The sequence below is a fragment of the Lycium barbarum genome, chromosome 5 (genome assembly GCF_019175385.1).
Source record: "Lycium barbarum isolate Lr01 chromosome 5, ASM1917538v2, whole genome shotgun sequence".
Classification (NCBI taxonomy): Eukaryota; Viridiplantae; Streptophyta; class Magnoliopsida; order Solanales; family Solanaceae; genus Lycium; species Lycium barbarum.
Genome location: NC_083341.1, coordinates 21,767,555 through 21,791,309, shown reverse-complemented (window position 1 = coordinate 21,791,309; position 23,755 = coordinate 21,767,555). Strand labels below are relative to the sequence as shown.

The window sequence follows — 23,755 nt, the reverse complement described above, 5'->3', positions numbered from 1 at the left end:
CTTTATTTCAACATTGTATCGGGCATGTCTAAGACCACAAGATTAAACTGCACTTTGATACATTATATGTATCTTTCATTTAAGATCACAAAAAGTCTTCTTTACTTTTTTAAATTGTGTGCTCAACAAACTAAAACAAATAAATTTAAAAGGAGAGTAATAAACAAAGATTGTTCGTAGGAGTAAACTCTAGTTTACTAACTATATATAGAAGGGAAAGGTGCTTTATAAATGGAGGTACTATCTCTGTTGAATACTTTTAACTACTTAACCGCTAAAACTCACTAAAACTTTACTCTTTTGGAGTTAATCTTTTGGCTTGTAGTAATGGCACAAAAATGGGTGCTAACGGTGACGGCACAAACACCAACTAACATGTCAGTGATAAAGTACTGGGGAAAGAGGGATGAGAAACTCATTCTTGCTATGAATGAAAGTATAAGTGTCACTTTTGATCCTGCCCACCTTTCTACCATTACCACTGTTGCTGTTAGCCCTGCATTCGACCAAGATCGTATGTGGCTCAATGGCAAGGTTAGTTGTATATTTTATTTTAGTGCACCCTCTAGACACTATAGAGTGGGAGTAAATAATTGAAATTAATTTGGACGAACATGTTCTCTGTACTGGTTTACAATTAATTCCTGTGTGAAACAATTATGAAAATAAGACTGAATATTTTATATGTGAAAAACCGACTTACTCATGAGAGTAAATACCATAACTCACCTCACTAGGATTTCTTTCAAAATTTCACTAGAACAAATGACCAGCAATTTTTTATTACAACAGTATAACCAAAGAGACTAACTCTAAGCCACTTAATAACCTACAATCACTCTGATTGTAGCTACACCTTCAAGCTAACTCTATTCTAAAGTACAAAAAAAATTCTCGGAGAATCACCTAACAACAATACTTCTAGAATAAGAAAATTAATTTACAAATCAAAACATTATACTACAAGAATTAGACAAACCGTAGAATTTGAAGGAACTTCAACACTAGTTTTGGTTCTTCAATTATATCTCTTCTTGCTCATGGGAACTTACTTTTGCTTCTGCTCTAACCTCTCAATATAGATGTGTGACTATACATTGTATAATCTTATATATGTAATTTTATTTGAATGGATAAGTGACATTTATATTGCTGATCGATCATGTGATGTAGGAAGCATCCCTCTCTGGTAGCAGATACCAGAATTGTCTAAGGGAAATTCGAGCTCGTGCTAACGATTTTGAGGATGAGAAAAAGGGTATCAAAATCACAAAAAAGGACTGGGAAAACTTGCACGTCCATATTGCTTCTAACAATAATTTTCCTTCTGATGCGGGGGTGGCTTCCTCAGCTTCTGGTCTTGCATGCCTTGGTATAGTTGATCCTTTCCTAATCGCTTGTTTAGCAAAGCTTTTAAAAAGATATGATGAAAAATATATTTTAATATGTTGGTTAAAATTTATGTAGTCTGAATCTTGAAAAACGAAAAGTGCCATGTAAATTGGGACATGGGGAGTAGTATAATTTTAGACCCTTGCCTAATGGCTTGCTTGGACGAGCTTCTTGTAATCGAATCGAAATGAAAGTCGCTATCTTATTCCAATAGGTAAGCAATGTATAAATACAGTACATTAGGTGCTAACTTAGGAAAGAAAATAAAGAATGATCCCTACGAATCTGCTATCTAATTAGAAGGATCCCTATGAATCTGCTACCTAATCATGACTCTGTACATTTCTAGGAATAAAGTCTATAAACATCTTGTAATACTCCCCCTCAAGCTGGAGCATATATATTGATCATGCCGATCTTGTTTCAAAGGTACTCGAGTTCCATTCAACGCCTTTGTGAGCAAATCAACTAGTTGCTCTCCTGTCTTCATGTAGCCAGTGGAAATCAAGTTTTCTTGAAGCTTTTCACGAATAAATTGATAGTCAACATCAATATGTTTAGTTCTTTCATGATACACTGGATTTGAGGCGATATGAAGAGCAACTTGATTATCGCACCATATTTTTGCGAGTGTATGATGCTTAATTCCAATCCCAGTTAAAAGGTGATGTATCCACATAATTTTACATGTAGACTGTGACATAGCTCTGTACTCAAATTCTGCGCTGGATCGAGATACAACACTTTATTTCTTACTCCTCCATGATACTAGGTTCCCTCCAACAAAGACACAATAGCCTGTAATAGATCTCCTATCAACTTTAGATCCAACATAATCTGCATCAGCAAAACACTCAACACGAGTATAACCATGATTGCTATAGAATATGCCAAGTCTAGGAGCTCCTTTCAAGTAACATAGAATATGTTCCCAAGCTGCCCAATGTTTGACTGTAGGTGCGAACATGAACTGACTAACAGCACTTAATACAAAAGCGATATCTGGACGAGTCACAGTGAGGTATTTTAACTTCCCAACTATCCTCTTGTATCTCTCTGGAAAAAAGGTCGCCATCATCTTTCATAAGATGCACATTTGGAACCATTGGAGTACTACAAGGTTTGGTTGCCAACTTTCCAGTGTCTGCAAGCAAGTCAAGAATATATTTTCTCTGAGACAGTAAAATACACTTCTTGCTTGTATTTACTTCTACTCCCAAAAAATATTTTGACTGTCCCAAGTACTTCGTATGAAACCTAGCATGCAAGAAAGACTTGAGGGAAAAGATCCTTGAATAATCACTTCCTGTGATGACAATGTCATCAACATATACAAGGAGGATAGTGCCAGCTATTGATTGCCAGTAGAGGACTAAGTGATCACATTTGCTCATTTTTAGCCCAAAATCCTGAATTACCTCACTGAACTTGCCAAACCAAGCACGAGGACTCTGTTTCAATCCATATAATGATTTCTTCATATGACAGACTTTCTCATACTCCGCCTGAGCAATAAAACTAGGTGGTTTCTCCATAAATACTTCATCATGGAGAACACTATGAAGAAATGCATTTTTGATATCCAAGTGATGTAAAGACCAATGCTGAGAGGCAGCCAAAGAGATAAACAAGTGGACAGAGTTAAGCTTGGCTTCCGGGGAAAAGGTATCAGAATAATCAACTCCATAAGTCTGAGCATAGCCCTTAGTCACAAGTCTTGCCTTAAGTCTTGCGATAAAGCCATCAGGATTAATTTAAACTACAAAGACCCACTTGCATACTACTGCTTTATTTCCCTTGGGTAAAACCACTAAATCGCACGTGTGGTTTTCCTCTAAGGCATGTATTTCATCAAGCATTGCATTAGACCATCCAGGATGATTCAAAGGCTCTTTTACTGTGTTGGGTACATTAATGAAGTCTAGAGAAGCAACCAAAGATCTAGACGTAGAGGATAAATGGTCATATGAAATAAAATTAGCAATGTAATATGTGGATTTGCAAGTACATATACCTTTGAAAAAAGCAATAGGGAGGTCAAGGTTTTTTGGCGGATCAGGGGAGGAGAATCTGACAACGGAACTGGTACAGGACATGTATCATTGGCCTTCCGCCTCCTCGAGTAAACTTGAACAATTAACAGTCTTAATGGCATAGATGGAGCAGGCGCTGAAGGTATAATAGTCGATTGGTGATCGATAGAAAACCTGAGAGATGCAGGAATAGCATCCGATTGTTCTGTCAAAACACGGGTGACCTGATAGACTAACCACTCATCTTCCTCCCCTTGAATCATAAAAATGAGAGGTGCATAGAAAAATGGGGTAGCCTCTGAAAATGCCACATCGGTTGAAACCAGATATTTTTCAAGTTTAGTAGAATAACATCGGTACCCCTTCTAAAGACGAGAATAACCCAAAAAAACACACTTCAATGCTTTGGGATTCAGCTTGGTAACAGATGGTCCAATGTCTCGAACATAACACATGCTTTCACATACCTTAGGTTCCACCGAAAATAGTGACTTGCTAAAAGAACATTATAAGGCGTGTCACCAATAAGCACAGTAGATGGCATGTGATTAATCATGAAACAAGCGGTAGAGACTGCATCAGGCCAAAAATGTTTAGGAACCTTCATTTGGAAAACAAGTGGCCGAGCTGTCTCAAGTATATGCATATTATTCCTTTCAGCAACTCTGTTCTTAAAGGTTGTATCAACACATAAAGACTGAGGGAGCATATAGTGTTGTCTCATATAGGACTGAAACAATTCTGACATGTATTCCTTGGCGTTATCACTCTTTAGAACACGCAATGAAGCATTGAATTGAGTTTTGACTTCGGTAGAAGGCACAAAAGTGAGTAGACACTTCATAAAATAAATCCAAGTCATTCGAGAGAAATCATCCATAAAAGTGACAAAATACTCATGCCCAATTTTTGAAATAATAGAACATGGTCCCCAAACATCAGAAAGAATTAATTCAAAACTTGACTCAACTCGATTATTAACCCTTGGACCCAACCAGCTGTGACGGTGTTTTGCAATCGGCATGACTCGCAATCCAACGAAGAAATGTTCTGAAACCGAGGACAGAGCTTCTTCAACAAAGGTAGAGAAGGATTTCCTATCCGACAATGTGCCTCAAATGGAGACACGACACTGGAGCAGGAAACATATTGAGGTTCCCATTCATCCAGGATATAGAGATCATCAGATACATGTCCCTTACCAATAACCTGGTTAGTCGTAAGATCACGAAACAAACAATAATCGGGAAAGAACGAGATATAAAAATTAAGGTCTCTGGTAAGTTTACTGACAAAAATCAAATTGAAGGCTAACTTTTCGTAGACTTAATATAAATGGCAGGATAATAGAGGAGGTTGGTTTAGCAGTCCCATATCCATCAATGTTACAAGTTGATCCATCAGTTACAGTAATCGGAGATGGTGTTTAGTGTGATCTAAAGTTAGAAAAAATATTAGAATTACATGTCATGTGATTTGTGGCATTTGAATCAATTACCCATTTATTTGATGAGGTCATAAGACATGCTTTTCCAAATTCAACAAGGGAAATAACTAGGGCTGGGCATAAATACCGAAAATCTAAAAATCGGACCGAACCGAATTAATTTGATTTTTCGGTGTTTAGATTTTTGGGTTTTCGGTTCGGGTTCGGTTTCAATTTTCAAAAATTTCGGGTTTTTGGTTCGGTGTTCGGGGTTTAGGGTTCGATTTTTCGGGTTTTCGGTTTTAAACTGAAATTTTATGTATTAGCCCAAAAATATTAAATAGTCTAATAACTGGTGTTTCATTTTTTGTAAATTTGAGACTGAGGGAGTAGTAAATTTCTTTCATGCTGTATGATTTTAATACAATTTCTGGAGCGTCGTAATACTTAGAAACGCGTCCAACGTACCAGCTAAAGGTAAAATTATCGAAGGAAAATACACTAATGTATTTTGGGATCAACAATTCCCTAAAGAACACATAATTTCTTCTCACAAGTGGTTATTGTTTAATTTTGAATCTCACAATTCACAAATAAATCTTGCATCTCAAATGAAAAAAATATGAATATTTTGTCTGTGAGACATGAATATCCAAGCCTATCTTCATCTTCTGAGAGAATAGAGGGAGTGGCGGTGCTTAACAAGACATCAGTAACCATATCTTATACTTTAAATTATAGACGAAAGAAGGAATAGCAGATTATTCTGCTATGTCAGAAAGGTTTAAGAATGGGCATCTCCGTAGCAAACTATATGAATTGGAATCTCTGGCTTTCATTTTGGGCAATGGTGCTCAGCTGCAATTCACTTCAACAGCAAGTTTCTTTACTGTGCTCGGACACAATTGCATGTTAAAATTCCTGCTTGACATTTCAAATGCACACTCATTTTGGTTCAGCAAACCTGCTGCTGCTGAACTGTGCTGCTGCCACAGTTTCAACGCCGCTGCTGCTGCTGAACTGTGTTGCTGCCACAGTTTCAGCGTTGCTGCAACAGTTTCAGCGTTGCTGCTGCTCCTGCTGAACTGTGCTGCTGCCACAGTTTCAGCTGTGCTGCTGCTGCTGAAACTGTGGTGCTAAAAGCCTGAATTGAAAACACCGAATTGAAAAAATCGAAACCGAACCGAACCAAACTTCAAAAAATTGAAACCGAAAGAACCGAACCGAACTAGTTTGGTTCGGTGTTCGGTGTCCACTTTCAAAACACCGAAACCGAAATAGCCGAACCGAAGTAAGGGAAAATCGAACCGAAGAACCGAACGCCCACCCCTAGCAATAACTGAATTGGATTCCTTAAGTGATTCTCGATACAGAGAGAATTTTGCAAATTCATCCCTTGAAACCATGATTAATTTATCAGAAGATGGACTTGTCATTATAAGTGATTTCAGCAACAATAGAGAACCAGCAGATACCAACAAAAATAGACTTTAAAATTAGTAGACAAGAAACAAACGAATTAGATAGATAGCAAGTCAACTTGACCCAACAAATCACAGTGATTCCAACAATAGAAAACTGGCAGTTTCCAACACAATAACTTATGAGAATAACCCTAACCAGACAACCCAATGGACAATATTCGAAAAGGCAGATTTTAAGAGTTAGCAGACAACTCACCCAACAAAGTAATTGTGTAAACCAGAGTCAAATACCAGATTCCTAACAGAGCAGCGATGAGAAAGAACAAAGGAACCAACAATGAAGAACAACCAGCCACAAAACAACAATAATTCAATGTCGAGCAGAAGTCAGCAGTCCCAAAGCAACAAACAAATACCATATCTGATTTTCGCAGAAGCTATAGGGAAAAATCAAATGTGGAAGTGAAAACCAGTTCTCCAAACAGTGTTCTAACACCAGAAAAAAGTTTGGGTACACCGTTAATGACAAGGTAGTACTAGAAATCAAATCCCTAAATGATTCTGCCGAAGCACGCGCCTACACGCGCCAGCGCATGATGGACAGCTGGAGTGTACAGATGGCGCGTGAAGGCTACTCGCTTCACACCCAACTGCTAGAGAAGACTGGTCCGACCGAAAATAATACTCCGCCTCCTTCCGTGGTGGCGGTGACAAAGATTGACCACTTAGAATTGATCGATCAAAAATCAAAGTTTCTTTCAGATGCAGGGCAAAAGCAAGATCGAGTCTTTTTTTTTTCTTTCTGAAACAAACCCAAAACCAAATTCGACGAGCCAATAGGCTCTGATACCATGTAATCAAATCTAATGAAAGTCGTTATCTTATTCCAATAGGTAAGCATAAACACAGTACATTAGGTGCTAAGTTAGGAAAGAAAATAAAGAAGGATCGCTACGAATTTGCTATCTAATTAGAAGGATCTCTATGAGTCTATCACGACCAAATCACGGATCATGCGGGCACCCACACTAACCCCCTCTGGTGGGCGAACCCTTCCCCTAACTACCTTAATTTGATATAACATGTGGAATAAAATATTTAAACACACTCCAATAGTTTAAATATTACACTGAATGCGAAAGAAATACTTTTATTATAAGAAATTTCCAAAACCTGATCTAGACTCGTACAAGAGCTTCTAAGAAGTTTACAATTTGAAGTAAATAACATATTCAAACTGGATACGACTTCTGTTTAAGGATAAAGAATAACAGAAACCTAAGGAAGAGACTCTGGGTTGCAAGATCTCAAATAGCTTAGCCAAACGCCTCTGACGAATGCCTCGAAACGATCACAAGACTCAGAACATCACCTGGAAACAACTCTACACTCCACAAAAAGTGTAGCAAGAGTAGTATGAGCACAACACAAGGCTCGCAGGTATCATAGGCCGACAATGGTTAGTTCACCCATATAAATAAGAAGCAACTAACAAGTAAGCAGATAAGTAATCAAACACAGTCACAAAGCTAGCAATTATGGAAGTCTTGTAGTAACGAAAGTCACAAGGGATTTCAATATCTCAGGTTATAAGCCTAGGTAGAAAGCTCTAAACCTCGAGTCAATCAAGCCTCTAAATAAATACCTTACAAATAATAACAACTCAATAATTCACCAATCAAGAATCAATCATAGAATGTGTCATGCAATGACATGAATAGCAATTCAAATGGAGTGCAATGCAATGCAATGTCGTGCTATGCAAATGCTATAAAATGCAGTAGTCACCTCTCACGCTCCACTTTCGTAAACACATGCTATGGCAATGCCTTATTGTCACGACCCAACCCCGTGGGCCGCGACTGGCACCCTAGCTGGGTACCCGTACATACCTACCTGACCGAATTTCATTTCGTACAGATTTTTTTTTTTTCAAACGGATATTAGAGAAGTAAGCCGATACAGATACGGCACGCGCGCAAACATATATATATATACCTAAACATGCAGACATTTACAGATAAGCCGATAAGGCTAATATACAGACGAAACCCGTAACCCACACATCTATCTACAGGCCTCTACAGACATACAGAATCGTATGACGGGACAGGGCCCCGCCGTACCCAGAACTTCCATACATACAGAACATACGGAAAACAGAAGATATATATACCAAAGTACATGCTCCGAATCAAAAGGAGCTCTTCAAGATAGTAGAACCTGTGCCCTAGACTGGCGGCGTGTCACCGAGTGCGCCTGTACCTGCGGGCATGTAACGCAGCCCCCGAAGAACGGGGGTCAGTACGAAAAATGTACCGAGTATGTAAAGCAGAAACACAACAGATACAACCTTAGTCCGAACCGGAATCACAGAAATATAACGGACATACAGAATCAGAATCCATACGGACATACAGACATAGTCGTAATTCAGACGGACAGACAGAATTATGCATGCAGAGTAGTGCAGAGTCATATTGAACCATACAGAATCATACAGAATCATACAGAGGCATGTGCTTATATACATACTGATGACACATGCATACAGACATACAGATCCCGGCCCTGTCTGGGGGCGCGGTAAACAGAACCCGGCCCTCTTAGTACGGGACGCGGTGGACAGACAGAATCAGATCAGATCATATGCCATCCTGGCCGCCATCCCCATACACAGATCATAGTATCATACAGACATACAGATCCCGGCCCGTACGCCGAGGGACGCGGTGAACAATGCAGAGAAATATGCACGATAACAGAACCTGGCCCGGGACGCAGTGAAGGAATGCATTGAGACAGCCACGAACAGATCCATGAGAAACCACATACATACAGACTCACATACAGACTCGATCAGACTGAAGGGTGCCAAATGGCGAGCCAAAATCAGAGTATCCAGATAGTATGCATAGTACGCGCCTACATCCTACTTGGGAAGGCACGACAGATCATTATCAGAATCGAATTCTCAGATGTTCAGAAGTCATTTTGTAAGAATTTCATAAAAAATAGTTGTATCATAATCAAAATAATAGTTCAATTGTTTTCTGAGAAAATCGGACAGAATGGAGGTATTTAAAGTATTACAGAAGATATCGGGCCTTGTGGGCCCGCCTCGGACCAACTCGAGGCAACATATGTAAATTATCGCTAATAGACCTTATGAGGTCATCCGTAATCGTTGGAAGTGTTCCGACTCCGTTTAGGGAAGTTTCATACAAAAATTCATTTTAAAGGCAATTGTAAGAAAATAGCTTCAATTGGATTGAAGGAATTGGAGCGGTTTTCCGTCTCGAATTCCGGGGAACGGAGTCGTACTTAAGGCTCGCGGTCGAGCCTATCACATCCAGAACATGCCTAGGAACAAAGGGAAGTGCTTCACATACCTCGATAGCGCCTTACGCTCGCTTGGCGTCGACTTCAATTTCATCCAAAATCTAGAAATGGTCAAGTTTACTATTTGTTAGTTTCAAACTTTTCAATAATCCAACTTAACACATGTTTGCCTACCGAAATTTCGGCAGCATTTCCTCTGTATATAAGACATCCCCGAGACTTAGCTCGGCTCAATTCACTACACAACAACCCAGAACAACAGCAAAAACAACAACAGACATTAAAACACACACTATGGCATCACTAGCCATCGTTTCGGCATAACGACACATCTTTCGTTTCAAACTTACATTTCCAAACCAAACTTGTTATTTTGATATTCATCACCCACCAAATTCATTACAACATACATCGGAAGCATCCATACCATTTTCACCCAATATTCATAAGGTATACGAACATTCAAACTTTCCATTAAGCTACTACTTTTCCAATTTTTCCTAATCTTCAACATACAAGTTCATTATACATTTCCATCTTCCAAATTCATCCACAATAATCATAATTTTCCTCTTGATACTTTCATTTCCATTTTTACATAAACCATAACAAAGTTGTATGTTTTCCTACAACAACTTAATAACCATTAAGTTCCTTCACTCTCCTCACATAATCCATGATTAAAACAACCAAAATATTAATTCAAATCAGTCCATCAATTTCAATTAAAACAGCCCCTAACCCATAAATTTCAACAAAACAACAAACGAGTTTATAATGCTGTTTTCTCCGTTCTAATTCGTTAAAACTCTAAATAAACACTTTAATAACATAAAAGGAATTTTATAAATACCTTATCAGAAGATCCACCACGAAAATTTCATCCCCCAAGACCAATATTTATCTCAAATTGAAGGCAATGCAACGTACAACGTTTTTCTCTTCATGAGCTTCGGGATTCGGAGCTCGGATTTTGATCAAAATGACCTTCTTAGCCTTGAAGTTTTCTCTCTCTCTCTAATGGAATTTTCTGATCTGAAATGTGGAGGAGGGGGCTGAAAACTCCCTTAAATAATAAGGAAATGGGCCTGACCCGGATTGGAATCGGGTTGGGCCCATTTCACTGCCCAGCTTGACCTTTCCGCCTTAGAATGTCCATATCTCGTTGTACCGACGTCGCCTGGGAGCTCACGACCTACCGTTGGAAAGCTATTTCAATTATCTACAACTTTTATTTCTGGGCGTTTCCCAAATTCCAAACTTATAATGCCGGTTTTGACCCTACAAGTCAGGTCATCCGAAAACGTTTTCTTAAAAATATTCGTTTGGAGGGCTTCCACTTTGATTTGGCCCCAGGGCCCTTCACGGGTTGTGTTTAACTTTACATATACGATTCATATAACTTTTCACATGTCCCAAAAAAAATATTGATGTGTGGGCCCCACCTCAGCTTACAAATAATTCGACGTTCGAAAATGCAGGATATAACATTCTCCCCCCCTTTAGAACATTCGTCCTCGAATGTTCGATTGACCTTAGGGGGTCTCGTGACACTTCGGGGAGGTTCCTTTCTTTCCTTCAAAATTCCTTTCAACGTTACGATTGCCATCAACATCTTTCACCTCTTGTCACACTTCTCGGTTCCTTACAACGTTATCATAATTTCACGTTACATCAAACAGGTTCATAACTAGAGCCAGACGCACAAAAGCATATCGGACAGATTCATAATCGAAGCCAGATGTATGGAAGTATGTCAGACAAATCTGAGATCGGAGTCAGACGTACGGAAAGGTATCAGACAGATTCGAAATCGGAATCAGACGTACAGAAATGTATCATACAGAGTCGTAATTAGAATCAGACATACGGAGATGTATGAGACAGACGTGTGATCAAGATCAGACGTATAGAGGCGTAATAGGCAGAGCCTTATCAGAATCGGAAGTGCAGAAGTATAACAGATAGAATCCGAATTAGAGTCAGATCACTCCTATTAAGGCTCCAGTGATTTATAAAAAAAAATTCCTTATTGGTGAACTTGTTTGCCAAGTTATCATACAAATCGTCTTGCGTGTCGCTTATCGACTCTTTCGGAGATTTCCCCTTATTCACACTTCTTATTTTTCACCTTTCCTACTATTCTTCATCTATCACAACCTTAGTTGCCGGGACTCGGCTCTTGATCCATATGGGCACCAAACGAAAATTATACACACACACATACAGATATATTTACTAGTATCTTACTGGCGAACGTCTCTGACTGTTATTCAAATCTGCTCAATTTCCCGAGCGGTATTGCACCTTTTCTTTTTGCCCATTTAGTCTGTCTCGTTCTGCGCGACCCCTGTAAGGGCACTAATTACTCCATACATTCTCTTTTCCTTTAGATTACCCCAAATTTTCATTTATATCTATCATACTTACACTTGTGCAACATTTTGCATTACTTCCCAGGGGGTCACCCATCCCAGAATTGCTCTGGCTTGAGCACGCTTAACCCCAAAACTTTCACGCATTTTGACGCGTTAGGGCTGATATAATTTCGTCAATTGCCCTGCAGGACCTTTGTCACATAATTTTAGGTCAAATCAGGGTCTTAGCAAATTTTCGGAAAATTCTCGTAGCGGGTCCCACCCCCGGCTAAGTCGTACCATTACCCTGTTGCCTTTCTGAATCTTCAATATTCACTTTCATACACATATACATATGATTACAGACAACCCACAGATTTAAGTCTTCATCCCACAAATTCCGTCTCCAAATAGTCGGCGAAATCTGATAAAATATTACCGTAAGATGCTCTCCAACCAGCAACAGAAGAAAACTAAATTCCGACGAGTATCGCGGAACCTTTTTGTACTCAATCTACATATTTACCTCCATATTCCTGGAAAAATTTGGGCAGAGTTTCCTCTGTATTTCTTACTATTCGAAACCTGTACACCAGAAATACCAACCATGCCGCACAGGGCCAACACATATATACACACATACATATCATATCATATCGTATCGCAGCCACACGGGCTGATAACTTCAAATAAGAATTATTACGTCGTCGACACTTACCACACGTGCCCAACTCAAACGGCGTCGGAGGCACTTTCCTGTTCACTTTTCTGTTCTATCTTTACCTTTATATTTCTGCCACACTTCTAACAACTTCTCCGACACATAGCTTTCATATTATTGCTTACCTGAGTACTGTGCGGCCTCCAATATCATCAGCCATTGCCTTCTGTCAATGCCGTCCTTTGGCTGAAATTAAAAGTTAGTCGAAAGGAATTCATATCCTACAGCTGGCTCTGTCGCATGATCTAAGATTCAAGGAAGGGTAACATCCTAAATGCCCTGTAGCTTCCTGTTTATAGATGTGGTGCACAACACATCGATAAACAAGACTCTACTAGACACGACCTGTAGACATTCCGAGGACTAACCGCTCTGATACCACTTCTGTCACGACCCAACCCCGTGGGCCGCGACTGGCACCCTAGCTGGGTACCCGTACATACCTACCTGACCGAATTTCATTTCGTACAGATTTTTTTTTTTTCAAACGGATATTAGAGAAGTAAGCCGATACAGATACGGCACGCGCGCAAACATATATATATATACCTAAACATGCAGACATTTACAGATAAGCCGATAAGGCTAATATACAGACGAAACCCGTAACCCACACATCTATCTACAGGCCTCTACAGACATACAGAATCGTATGACGGGACAGGGCCCCGCCGTACCCAGAACTTCCATACATACAGAACATACGGAAAACAGAAGATATATATACCAAAGTACATGCTCCGAATCAAAAGGAGCTCTTCAAGATAGTAGAACCTGTGCCCTAGACTGGCGGCGTGTCACCGAGTGCGCCTGTACCTGCGGGCATGTAACGCAGCCCCCGAAGAACGGGGGTCAGTACGAAAAATGTACCGAGTATGTAAAGCAGAAACACAACAGATACAACCTTAGTCCGAACCGGAATCACAGAAATATAACGGACATACAGAATCAGAATCCATACGGACATACAGACATAGTCGTAATTCAGACGGACAGACAGAATTATGCATGCAGAGTAGTGCAGAGTCATATTGAACCATACAGAATCATACAGAATCATACAGAGGCATGTGCTTATATACATACTGATGACACATGCATACAGACATACAGATCCCGGCCCTGTCTGGGGGCGCGGTAAACAGAACCCGGCCCTCTTAGTACGGGACGCGGTGGACAGACAGAATCAGATCAGATCATATGCCATCCTGGCCGCCATCCCCATACACAGATCATAGTATCATACAGACATACAGATCCCGGCCCGTACGCCGAGGGACGCGGTGAACAATGCAGAGAAATATGCACGATAACAGAACCTGGCCCGGGACGCAGTGAAGGAATGCATTGAGACAGCCACGAACAGATCCATGAGAAACCACATACATACAGACTCACATACAGACTCGATCAGACTGAAGGGTGCCAAATGGCGAGCCAAAATCAGAGTATCCAGATAGTATGCATAGTACGCGCCTACATCCTACTTGGGAAGGCACGACAGATCATTATCAGAATCGAATTCTCAGATGTTCAGAAGTCATTTTGTAAGAATTTCATAAAAAATAGTTGTATCATAATCAAAATAATAGTTCAATTGTTTTCTGAGAAAATCGGACAGAATGGAGGTATTTAAAGTATTACAGAAGATATCGGGCCTTGTGGGCCCGCCTCGGACCAACTCGAGGCAACATATGTAAATTATCGCTAATAGACCTTATGAGGTCATCCGTAATCGTTGGAAGTGTTCCGACTCCGTTTAGGGAAGTTTCATACAAAAATTCATTTTAAAGGCAATTGTAAGAAAATAGCTTCAATTGGATTGAAGGAATTGGAGCGGTTTTCCGTCTCGAATTCCGGGGAACGGAGTCGTACTTAAGGCTCGCGGTCGAGCCTATCACATCCAGAACATGCCTAGGAACAAAGGGAAGTGCTTCACATACCTCGATAGCGCCTTACGCTCGCTTGGCGTCGACTTCAATTTCATCCAAAATCTAGAAATGGTCAAGTTTACTATTTGTTAGTTTCAAACTTTTCAATAATCCAACTTAACACATGTTTGCCTACCGAAATTTCGGCAGCATTTCCTCTGTATATAAGACATCCCCGAGACTTAGCTCGGCTCAATTCACTACACAACAACCCAGAACAACAGCAAAAACAACAACAGACATTAAAACACACACTATGGCATCACTAGCCATCGTTTCGGCATAACGACACATCTTTCGTTTCAAACTTACATTTCCAAACCAAACTTGTTATTTTGATATTCATCACCCACCAAATTCATTACAACATACATCGGAAGCATCCATACCATTTTCACCCAATATTCATAAGGTATACGAACATTCAAACTTTCCATTAAGCTACTACTTTTCCAATTTTTCCTAATCTTCAACATACAAGTTCATTATACATTTCCATCTTCCAAATTCATCCACAATAATCATAATTTTCCTCTTGATACTTTCATTTCCATTTTTACATAAACCATAACAAAGTTGTATGTTTTCCTACAACAACTTAATAACCATTAAGTTCCTTCACTCTCCTCACATAATCCATGATTAAAACAACCAAAATATTAATTCAAATCAGTCCATCAATTTCAATTAAAACAGCCCCTAACCCATAAATTTCAACAAAACAACAAACGAGTTTATAATGCTGTTTTCTCCGTTCTAATTCGTTAAAACTCTAAATAAACACTTTAATAACATAAAAGGAATTTTATAAATACCTTATCAGAAGATCCACCACGAAAATTTCATCCCCCAAGACCAATATTTATCTCAAATTGAAGGCAATGCAACGTACAACGTTTTTCTCTTCATGAGCTTCGGGATTCGGAGCTCGGATTTTGATCAAAATGACCTTCTTAGCCTTGAAGTTTTCTCTCTCTCTCTAATGGAATTTTCTGATCTGAAATGTGGAGGAGGGGGCTGAAAACTCCCTTAAATAATAAGGAAATGGGCCTGACCCGGATTGGAATCGGGTTGGGCCCATTTCACTGCCCAGCTTGACCTTTCCGCCTTAGAATGTCCATATCTCGTTGTACCGACGTCGCCTGGGAGCTCACGACCTACCGTTGGAAAGCTATTTCAATTATCTACAACTTTTATTTCTGGGCGTTTCCCAAATTCCAAACTTATAATGCCGGTTTTGACCCTACAAGTCAGGTCATCCGAAAACGTTTTCTTAAAAATATTCGTTTGGAGGGCTTCCACTTTGATTTGGCCCCAGGGCCCTTCACGGGTTGTGTTTAACTTTACATATACGATTCATATAACTTTTCACATGTCCCAAAAAAAATATTGATGTGTGGGCCCCACCTCAGCTTACAAATAATTCGACGTTCGAAAATGCAGGATATAACACTTATAGTCATGACCCATGAGGGAACCGCGAAGTCCATGTACCACTCATGCTCTCCGGCAGAAATCTCAGAGGTTATCAATCACTCTCAATCTCCGGCAAAGGCCTCAGAGTCTCTCTGTCACTCTCAATCTCCGACAAAGTCCTCGGATTCTCTCTGTCACTTACCTCACCATCAGGACAATAAAAGAGTAATATGGAAGCATGTCATGCATGATATCAGTCTCAGTAATATCACCAAGATGCAATCAATAAGTACAAGTCATATTATTGTCCACAGTTTAATCATCAATATTACCCTACCCTTTCATGTGATGAGGGAGCTAGTATGTGACAGAGATACAATTAGGTGGTAATCACATCAAATAACACATGAAATATGGGATGCATGCCTCGTATGAAATCAACCTCAATAATCATAGGATCCACAAATTCATACTAAGAAATGCAATTCGATATTCAATTTCTCAGTAATAACCTTCCTTTTCCATATGATAAATGAAATAACAAGAGAGAAAGAGACAGTTATATCAAGTACATGAAATCACAACCATGGCGACAAGCCCACATAACAATATCACAATAATAGTGACAAGACCACATAACAGTATCACAATAAGGGCGACAAGCCTACATAATAGTATCACAATAATGGAGACAAGCCCATATAACAGTATCATAATAATGGCGGCAAGCTCACATAACAACATCACAATAATGGCGACAAGCCCAAATAACAGTTGACAAAACCAATCTAGATGGAATTCACATCCACACCATGCCTGAAGATCTATCATGCTTTCCCCGTCAATCACTACTATCTACATACATTTCACTAACCGAAGTCTAGACATAAAGTAAGCTATAACCTACCTCGAAGTCAAACAAGAGCCGCGAACCTTCAAGTCAACGCCTCTCCTTTCTGGAGCGCTTCCGAATGATGAAAGTCTATCAAATATGAATTCTACGTTAAAACACGAATCCATAGATACCCATATTGCCATAGTTTTACCCAGAACCCAAAAATAACATAAAAAAGTGACCCCGAGCCTACAAGGGCAAAACTGTAATTTTATTTTAAAAAATCATTTTATCGATAAACTAAGGGTCCTATATCAATAAAATTAGTCAATTCCATGCACAAATGGACTCTCAAGTTATAAATTCTCATTTCTTAATACTAGGGTTCAAAACCTTCAGTTTCCCCAGACTCTTAATTTGGGATTAAAATTCTATATCTCAAATACCATGAATTTAGCGGTGTACATATAATCCAATACACCTAATATTCAATTAGGTAGACCCAACATATAAAAAAATGAATTGCAATATGATAAACATAAAAGAATATTCGAAATTAGAAGAAAAATCAAACAGTACTCTCGAACACGGAAAAAAATGTTCAGTGCCATTAACTCTAATCAAATTTGTTCATTATTGCCCCCAAAATGATTGGTTCATCATTACCTCATCATTAACCTCAATCATTATATCTTACTTGCCATCCACTAACTTTATGTAAAATGAGTGTTTCTTATCATTGACACCATGATTTACTAGTCAATAAGTAGTTAAGAGAAACCATTACTACACCAAATGCAGATGAGATATATACCTGTTGCCCACGAAAATTTTCGTCCGTGAGAATTGCTTCAGTGTTGCCAACAATTTGTTATCTCAAATGTTTTCTCCCTTATTTTCTTTTTCTTGCCGAAGGAAAACGTATTATTTGATACCCTATGCCACTAAGATATATGGGTCATGAGAAGTGGGCTAAGCCCAATAACTTATCCCAATAGTATCTATAATTTGCTTATTCACTTAACTACTTTGTGAATTTTAAAATTTACACTCTGTCAATCCCCTATTTACCAACTTATACCTTATATCTGTGAAAATAATATTCCTATTAATAAACTATTCACACACATTAAATAAATATATTTAAAAAATTACCCGTTAATAACCGTGCCATCCATCTTCGCAAGTCATAAACGTTAGAATGAAACTAAGAGAAGGGTATTTTGAGGAAAAGAAGGCTAAAAACTCAAAACGACCAAACAGGTCGTTACAGAGTCGGCTACCTAATTATGACTCTGTACATTACTAGGAATAAAGTCTATATACATTCAGTAACACTTCTCAAAGTCTAAAAGTACTTAGTTTATAAAGTCTAAAGGAGTTTGATTGAATTTTTGCTGAAGAAACAAGTGTTTTTGCATTATAGCAAAAGCAATTTTTCATACAAGCTGAACAAGCAAAGTTGTTTATTTTTTAGGATAGGATTATCGTATAAAAAATCATATGTACCAAATTAATTAGTAATAACATCATTTCCGTAATTTGACATTTAAAAGTAATTTTAAGAAAATATTGATCAAATACAAACTGCTACTTTATAAAAAGACTTTTTCAGAAAACACTTTTGATAAGAAGTACTTGTCAAGATAAGTTGATTTCTGACAGCTTCGCCAAACACGCTTTATATGATTGTAGTGGCAGAGAATGAATTTAAGTTGGCCCATTTAAAGAATTTCGTTGACAAGTAGTATATATTACACCATTCATGGAATCATTTTTTTTTTCCTATCGATTTGTTTGTTTCCTCTAGCTGTAATTTCCACTTTCTTATAATCTTCAAATTTTCTGAGTTTTCAAGAAGTACGACAATCTTTTTGTCTTGTTTATGCAGTTTTTGCCCTTGCCAAGTTAATGAATGTACAACAGGAAAATGGAGAACTCTCTGCCATAGCAAGGTAATTGATGTCACTTATGGGTATTTCTTTTAGCTGCTTGGTGTAAATTAAGATTAGGTAGAAGTAAATCATATTTTCAGGCCCTCCAAAAATACTGTCATATCCGTGTCGTGTTAAATGTCATTATCAACTTAATCTCTAAGACAATGGATAATCAATCTAGAATGTTCAAGTAGTTCTAAAGAGTTGAAAGAAGAAAGTTCTAGAGTAGAGTCTAGAAAGAACAACTCTAGAAATAAGTAGAAGTGTTATTCTAGAATTAGGTAGTTGGGAACATTCTAGAATAGAGTAGTAAATACCCCTAACTACATCCTTCCTCACCTCCTATAAATATAGGTGGTTCATTCAAGCTGTAAGCAAGTACTCAAGAAGAGAGTAAACAAGTACTCAAGAAGTGAGAGGAAGTAAGGTGTGCTCAAGTAAGGACCGTGTGCTCAAGTAAAGAGTGTTGCTGAAGCAAGCAACAAGTGAGTGATCAAGTGACAAATAGTAGAGAGCAACAAAGAGAGTTGCTACAGTGTGAGTGCAAGAAAAAATTGAGTGTAAGAAATGTAAGACCAAAGCTGGTCCTTACTTTGAAATAATACTCCCTCCGTTTCAATTTATGTGAACCTATTTGATTGGGCACAGCGTTTAAGAAAGAAGAGAGGACTTCTAAAATTATGGTGTTAAATGGATCACATATATTATGTGTGACTATAATTGATTGCATAAAGGTAAAATATTCCAAATATAGAAAGGGTTCATTCTTTTTGGCAAGCACTAATGAGGAAATAGGTTAACATAAATTGAAACGGAGGGAGTATAATTCAAGTTGTGCCCAACGATTTTCAACATATCGAACATGCTTATTTTTTGGAAGAGTGGACTCACACCCGGCAATATTTTTAAAGAGTCCGAACAACATATATTTTCAGGCATGTTAACTGCATATTCAGTAGCAAACTGATAACTGTGTTTACTCAGGGGCGGAGCTATAGCTTCACCTACGGGTCAGCAGAATCCAATAGCTAAGGCTCCAACTTCGTATTTGTGTTTAAAAAATCTAATTGATCTGTATAAATAATATAGGGAAAAAGCTTAAATATACTATCGAACTATTGGAAATAGTTCATTTATGTCATTCATTAATAGTTGGGCTCATATATGTCATTACCGTCACCGAAATGGCTCATCTATGCCACTTACTGTTAATAACTCAAATTAAATTAAAAGTCGGTCCACCTAGAACCCTTTTAACCCAAGTCGCTATTCTTATTTTCCTCATCCGTATTATACGACCAGAACAAGACATAACCCCACAAATCCTCAAAACCTCAACTAAAGAATGACTTAAGAAAGAAAGGAATTAGAAACAGCGGCAAGTTATGAACATCAACCAACAGAAGCTTTTGAAAAAATTAGTTAAACAAAAGAGGAGGAGGAGTTATCAGGAGAAGAAACAACACAAGTTCTTGATATGAGCAGCGGATAAACAGAGAGTGAAAAACTGACAAAACTAAGAAAATTAATATAATACAAGATATATTGAAATCAGGTTGGGTTAAAAGGGTTCTGGGTGGGTCAGGTTTTAATTTAATTTGTGATTTAAATTGGGCTGGTTTAAGTTGGCGACGTGGACCTCTAATTGGAGGTCACGTGTAAAATCTGGTATTTTAAAACCAGCCATTTGAGTTGTTAACGGTAAGTGGCATAGATGAGCAACTTTGGTGATAGTGATTGCACAAATGAGCCCAACTATTATCGAGTGTTGTAAATGAGTCATTTCCGATAGCATATTATATCAGCAATCCAGTAAGTTGCGTTTTATAGAATTCAGAACTTCGCGTCCGTATAATTACACACATACAGGCAAGGCTCTGGAAGCGCTTGCCGAAGCTTATATGGAGGATTTGTTAAGTGGCTCTTTGGAAAAGTGGGTTTGATTCATAATTAAGTTTGTTTCATAGCTTCTCTAAACAAATATGTGTATCTTCTTAATTAATATTTGTTCTAATCCCTTTGCCTTGGATGTATGAAGGAGAAAGATGGAAGCGATAGCTTCGCTGTTCAACTCATAGATGAGAAGTACTGGAATGATCTTGTTATCATCATTACAGTGGTATGGATTATATTCAGGATTGTAGTTCTATGGATTGAGAGGTTGGGTTCTAACCACTGAACTCATCACCTTGTTTGAGTTCTGGTTCATAGTTCAATATCTTCAGCAATTTCAACGATTTTTATGCAAATAAATCTAGGTCTAGGCTAAAAGTTATGTGTTCAAATGAACTCACACCTATACTACTATATCTGCCCGTCTTTCAGGTGAGTTCACGACAGAAGGAAATAAGTAGCGCCTAATCATTATTGGATTCTGATAGTCCTTGGAATCCAATTTCTGTTCAATTAGTCGAAGCTGTATCAGAATTATGATTCTTTTTTGGTTCTTGTATTAAATTTTACAGGAGGTAGTCCCAAAACGCATAATTGAAATGAAAAAAGCCATACAGAATTGTGATTTTCCAACTTTCGCTCGTTTGACTTGTGCAGAGAATAATCAGTTTCATGCAGTGTGCTTAGATACCAGTCCTCCTCTATTTTACATGAATGATCCATCTCACAGGCAAGTTGTCTTGTAACTTTATGTTACAAACTCAAGGTTGTCTCAGCTGAATTGACTAGAAGCTGTGAACTTGTCCTTTTCTTGCGTGTCTTATGCGGAAATAGAAAAATTAAGCATCGAGTATGCTTTAACTTTCAGCATAATTGGCTGTGCTGAGAACTTGAATCGCGCAGCAGGAACCCCACAGGTTTTTCTCTTGACCATGTCTTTCCCTAGTGCATAATTGCACGATTTAGCTCTTCCGCTTTATAATACAGTCGAACCTCTCTATGATGGTGTCATTTGTCTGGATAGCTTTTGGCTGCTATCACGAAATGTTGTACAGGGATAATATGACGTGACATAACATGAAAATCAGTTCCAAAGAAAAATTAGCTGTTATAGTGAAATGTTATTATAGAGGATGACTATTGTTATACTAAAATGTTGTTATAGAGGATGGCTGCTATAACAAAATGATGTTATAGAGGATGGTTGTTATGGCGAAATGTTGCATAGAGGATGACTGCTATAGCGAAATGATCTTATAGAAAACATATACTATGTTTAGACATGAAAGTCCATTCCAAAGAAAACTTGATTGTTATAGTGAAATCTTGTTATAGAGGATGACTGCTATAACAAAATGATATTATAGAGGATGGGTGTTATATTGAAATGTTGTTATCAAGGATGACTGCTATAGCAAAATGATCTTATAGAGAACATATAATATAACAGAATATGAAAATCGATTCCAAAGAAAGCTTTTGAAGTATTTTGTTGTTTGATAGGTAAAATATAGAGTACTCTAATAGTCACTACAACAGAAACTAGTCCAACCTGAGTTTCTCCCTGGATTTTAGTTAGTTGTGAGATTAGTGCTTTTGAGTAGTGTCGTGGCATACAAATATCATGACAGTGTTTGAAGTGACCTCCTCAACTTTATTTGACAATTGAGTGTTGGCTCATATAGCATTGAAATTGACTAATATTTTGGCCACATTTTGCATTTGAGGGAACTATTTCCACTATAGTTTTAACTTCCAAGTGGTTCTAACTGTCTAATATAACTACAAAGAAATGCATTTACATATTTACCAAGAATAAATACATTGGCAGGTAGCTTATACCTGCGATGCTGGGCCAAATGTTGCTCTATTTGCACGTAACCGAGAGGCTGCTGCACTTCTGCTTCAAAGGCTCCTCTTCCACTTCCCACCAAATTCAGATACTGATCTAGACAGGCACAAGCCCACTCACATGTAGGTCTGATTCTTTTTTCTTGGGCCAAACACGTGAAAATATTTTTCCCTAGTGACGGAGAGATTTGAACCCCGGATTGCTCTGATATCATGTTAAATCGTGTGACCGTCTCATTTGTAGGTTTAAGCTGTTAATTACATTATGTCTCAAGATTTTGTTTTTTGTCTCCAGCTACGTCATCGGTGATAACTCTATCCTAAAAGATGCTGGGATTCTGGATATAAAGCACGTGGAATCATTACCTCCATCCCCAGAAGACAATGTCTCAAATCATAAATATAAGGGTGAAATAAGCTACTTTATCTGCACAAGACCTGGAAAAGGTCCCATTTTTCTTACCGATGAAAGCGAAGCTCTCCTCAACCCTGAAACGGGACTGCCAAAGTAAATGGCGGTTCGTTGTACTAAGCTCCCGCTATGTATGGGTCCGGAGAAGGGCCTCTTGGACTTAATAAAGGCAAAAACTGTCATTTTAGTTGTTTCTGTTCTTAAGAACTGTGTATTTGAAGCTTTTGTTTGTAACTAGATGACCTCCACACGGGCACAATAGTTTGATCTATGATTACTCTGTTTGTCTATCACCTATTGATTGTTCCCTTACACATTTTGCTATTGCCTTTGACTTTCCGACAAACTTCTATGCTGCGAGAACTCATTAGGAACTTAACCTTCTGTCTCATGAAGTTTGCAAAATTTTGGGAATTGCTTGAAATGGCTGCAAAGAATAGATTAAGTTGGTGCTGAGGAGAGTGTTAAAAAGTCATCACCACTTAAATTTTCAAGATAATGGAAAATCTAGAATGTCCAAGGAATTCTAAAGGGTTGAAGTGTAATTCTAGAAGTAGATAGTTGGTAATATTCTGTAAGAGAGTAGTAACCATCCTTCACTAAATCCTTCCATTACGACCTACAAATAGAGGCTGTCATTTGAGTTGTATGCGTGCTCAAGCGAGCAATAGCAAAAGTAAGAGATTTGCAACAAGAGAGGTGCTCAAATGTGAGTAAAAGAAGAAGTTTAGGTAAAAGATTTGCAAGATTGGGTCCTTACTTTGCAATAATAAAATTTAAGCTGT

At 38.3% G+C, this 23,755-nt stretch overlaps 1 protein-coding gene and 2 long non-coding RNA genes across 3 annotated transcripts; 1 reads left to right on the top strand and 2 right to left on the bottom strand.

Annotated features, from left to right (window-relative positions):
• Window positions 1–327: 327 nt before the first annotated feature.
• Window positions 328–23,253, top strand: LOC132639307 (diphosphomevalonate decarboxylase 2-like). Its single transcript, XM_060355760.1, has 9 exons — window positions 328–534; window positions 1,174–1,372; window positions 18,769–18,832; window positions 20,684–20,747; window positions 20,853–20,979; window positions 21,272–21,437; window positions 21,576–21,624; window positions 22,539–22,663; window positions 22,854–23,253. Exons 1-9 carry the CDS (start codon window positions 328–330, stop codon window positions 23,068–23,070), a joined length of 1,218 nt encoding a protein of 405 aa, XP_060211743.1. The 3' UTR covers window positions 23,071–23,253.
• LOC132642380 (uncharacterized) lies at window positions 8,494–10,754 on the bottom strand. The gene is made up of 3 exons (XR_009583125.1): window positions 10,471–10,754; window positions 9,668–9,718; window positions 8,494–8,540 (listed from the first exon to the last, which is right to left on the bottom strand). It is a non-coding gene; the product is annotated as an uncharacterized LOC132642380 (long non-coding RNA).
• On the bottom strand, window positions 13,465–15,725 carry LOC132642379 (uncharacterized). Its single transcript, XR_009583124.1, has 3 exons — window positions 15,442–15,725; window positions 14,639–14,689; window positions 13,465–13,511 (listed from the first exon to the last, which is right to left on the bottom strand). It is a non-coding gene; the product is annotated as an uncharacterized LOC132642379 (long non-coding RNA).
• Window positions 23,254–23,755: the final 502 nt, after the last annotated feature.